We start from the raw sequence: 2,768 nt of genomic DNA, 5'->3' as shown, positions 1-2,768 counted from the left end.
CTTCAAAGTGGTGACCTTCAGAAATGTAAGTGTCAAATAACACCTTGCCCCAGCCGCTAAAGTGCTCAACATCAAGTTTCGAGGGAATGGAAAATATGAATTGGCAAAGAAAATAGCTGCTGAACTTGTAAAGAAAGAGATGGTTCGTGTTGCTGAAGGTGCGAAGTATAACTGCCTTTCAAGAGGTAAAATAGTAATTGAACAAGAACTGGATCTGGAATTAGCCAAACCAAGCACTTCAGAACTAAATTCATCCTCAAGTTCTACCATGTCTGTTGATGACACAGATGACCTTTCATCACTGTCTGATTTTTCTGATCAGCAGGATGTTAACACAAGCTAGCTGGTTTGCTGTCAGACGTGATACAATGTACATTATCTGATTACCGTGTTATCATGATTGTGCAGGAGAAAATATTATTTTAAAACTGGACTGCTTACTCTTAAAGTTCATGTTGGAACAGTTGACAATGTAAAAAGGTTTTTTGTTTCAGTTCAAATTATTGTACTGCAGGTCTGAGCTGTAAGGAGGACACTATTGACGATAATAATAATAATAATAATAATAATAATAATAATAATAACAATAATAATAATAATATTAATAATAATAATAATAATAATAATAATAATAAAATATTTCAAGCAAATTGCTATTCACAAGTTAAAAGTAGAAAAAAGAACTATTAAAAACTATTTACAATTCATTTCGATGAAAAAAAGGGACAACTTTCAAGCCGATTTTTTTTCTCATAAAGTTACTATGCTATTCTTATTAAAAAAATCAAAAATCTTAAAAAAAGGGAATAAAAACTGACATCAAATGGAAGGCTACCAAGAAAAATAAGAAAAACTAAGAAATAAAATTATGTTCCCAATGTTTTCAACGAATGTTTGCATGTTCTTTCTCGATGTCAAAGTCAATGTCCGTCAATTCTAGATGGATCCTCCTTGTAGCTCGCGAACCTCTTAGGCATAGTAATGCTGACCTCAGCAACGCAAAGGATACCCCTTGCCCTGATCCATGACATAGTAGTCGCATAGCTTTCGCCCTTCTTTGTAGCAACTAACTCAGCCAGCCTACTATAATAATAATAATAATAATAATAATAATAATAATAATAATAATAATAATAATAATAAACAGTGTCAATGTTTCCTGTTTTTGCTGATGTGCATATTAATAATTATTAGATTTACTGACTTTGACAAAAGCAGCTTCAAATGTTGGATATTTTGAATAAAAATTAAGTTAGCAATCTTGGAAAAGTTACTTCCAGTGTTGGAGACTAATATTGTGGTATTGCCAACCTTGGTAATGGTGTTGTCAATGTTGGATATTTAGTACGTTTATCAATGTTGGCAAAGTTGTTTCCCAATGTTGGACATGTAAGTAAATGATTTTCCAACTTTGGACTTTTATTAAATTTACCAACCTTGGAAATGCTGTTTCCAATATTGGACTTTCATTAAATTTACTAACCTTGGTTAATTAAAACCAGACTTCCAACCTTGGAAAATTATGAAATGACTTTCCAATGTTGGTAAGTGTATCTCTTTTTCCAATGCTGGTCTTTCATTTGAATTTCCAATATTTTTCCAATATTTTCCCAACGATTTTCCAATGTTCTTCCAATGTGGAATTTTTTCCTTTGAATTTGTTTCATCCACTTTTTTTCAACTGGAAATCCGTAGTGGCCGTTTGTTGACTCTGAACTGAGAGAGTACAAGAATTGCGGAATGTTATGAATATACTCACCAGGGATTCTTTCAAACAATGGTGAAATTCAGCATGTTAAGTAACTCCAAACCCCTGGAATTTTAGCATGAGAATGGTTATGAAACCTTTGACACGTTTTTTGGCTATATAATCTTACTCCGGTGCGGTCAGTCCTTTATAACCTCAAAAGTCCTTTCCACGGTGTTTGGGGAGGATTAGCTAAGTACATTAAAACCTCCTGTACGGTATCATCTCTGCGCCGTAATTTGCGTTTTCAGTTTGTTTCTCGTTTCACCATGGCTCACGTTCCTGTTATTCCTGCTGAAGCAGACGTCGTTGCAGCCGTAGACCCACCGGTTCCAACTCCAGTAGTTCCACCTGTTGTAGTACCAGCTCCAGTTGCACCGGTACAAGCAGCACCGGTAGTTGCGCCATTAGCGGCCCCAGCACCAGCACAGGATCCAGGTCCAGCGCCGATTCAAGCCGTTGCAGAGACAGCAGATGCTCAGCCTGTAAGTGTGTTATCTAGCTGTGTTTGTATTTTGTCGCTAGCTTCTTGTTTCGCATTTTGTCGCTTGCTTACACGTGCTTGCCGTTTTGTAACTTTTACGAGCGAATTGGTTTGCGCTGTTTATGGTTCTTTCTTTAGCAAATGTGTTTCCGCTGTTCTATGCTCCTCTTTTCATGAGCGAATATGTTTTCGCTGTTTTATAGTACTTTCACGAGCGAATATGTTTAAGCTGTTTTTATGTTATTTTTGTCAAGCGAATGTGTTTGCGCTGTTCATGGTTCTTTCACAAGCGAATATGTTTATGCTGTTTCTGGTACTTTCACGAGCGAATATGTTTACGCTGTTTTATGTTATTTTTCTCAAGCGAATGTGTTTGCGCTGTTTATGGTACCTTCACGAGCGAATGAGTCCACGCTTTTTATGTTATTTTTTCTCGAGCGAATGTGTTTACGCTGTTTATGGTACTTTCACGAGCGAATATGTTTATTATGTTTTTTTTTTCTCAAGCAGATGTGTTTACGGTGGGTTATATGTAAC

At 35.9% G+C, this 2,768-nt stretch overlaps 1 protein-coding gene across 1 annotated transcript in view; it reads left to right on the top strand.

Annotated features, from left to right (window-relative positions):
* Positions 1 to 1,935: 1,935 nt before the first annotated feature.
* Positions 1,936 to 2,768, top strand: part of LOC146483611 (uncharacterized) — a 1,877-nt gene continuing 1,044 nt past the window's right edge. Inside the window, exon 1 of the mRNA XM_085105589.1 lies at positions 1,936 to 2,232. Coding sequence (XP_084961715.1) covers positions 2,017 to 2,232 — 216 coding nt within the window. The 5' untranslated portion in view covers positions 1,936 to 2,016. The remainder of the gene's footprint in view (positions 2,233 to 2,768) is intronic.

The sequence above is a fragment of the Pavona decussata genome, unplaced genomic scaffold (assembly GCF_977016875.1).
Source record: "Pavona decussata unplaced genomic scaffold, jaPavDecu1.1 SCAFFOLD_38, whole genome shotgun sequence".
NCBI lineage: Eukaryota > Metazoa > Cnidaria > Anthozoa > Scleractinia > Agariciidae > Pavona > Pavona decussata.
This window is presented reverse-complemented; position numbering and strand designations above follow the sequence as displayed.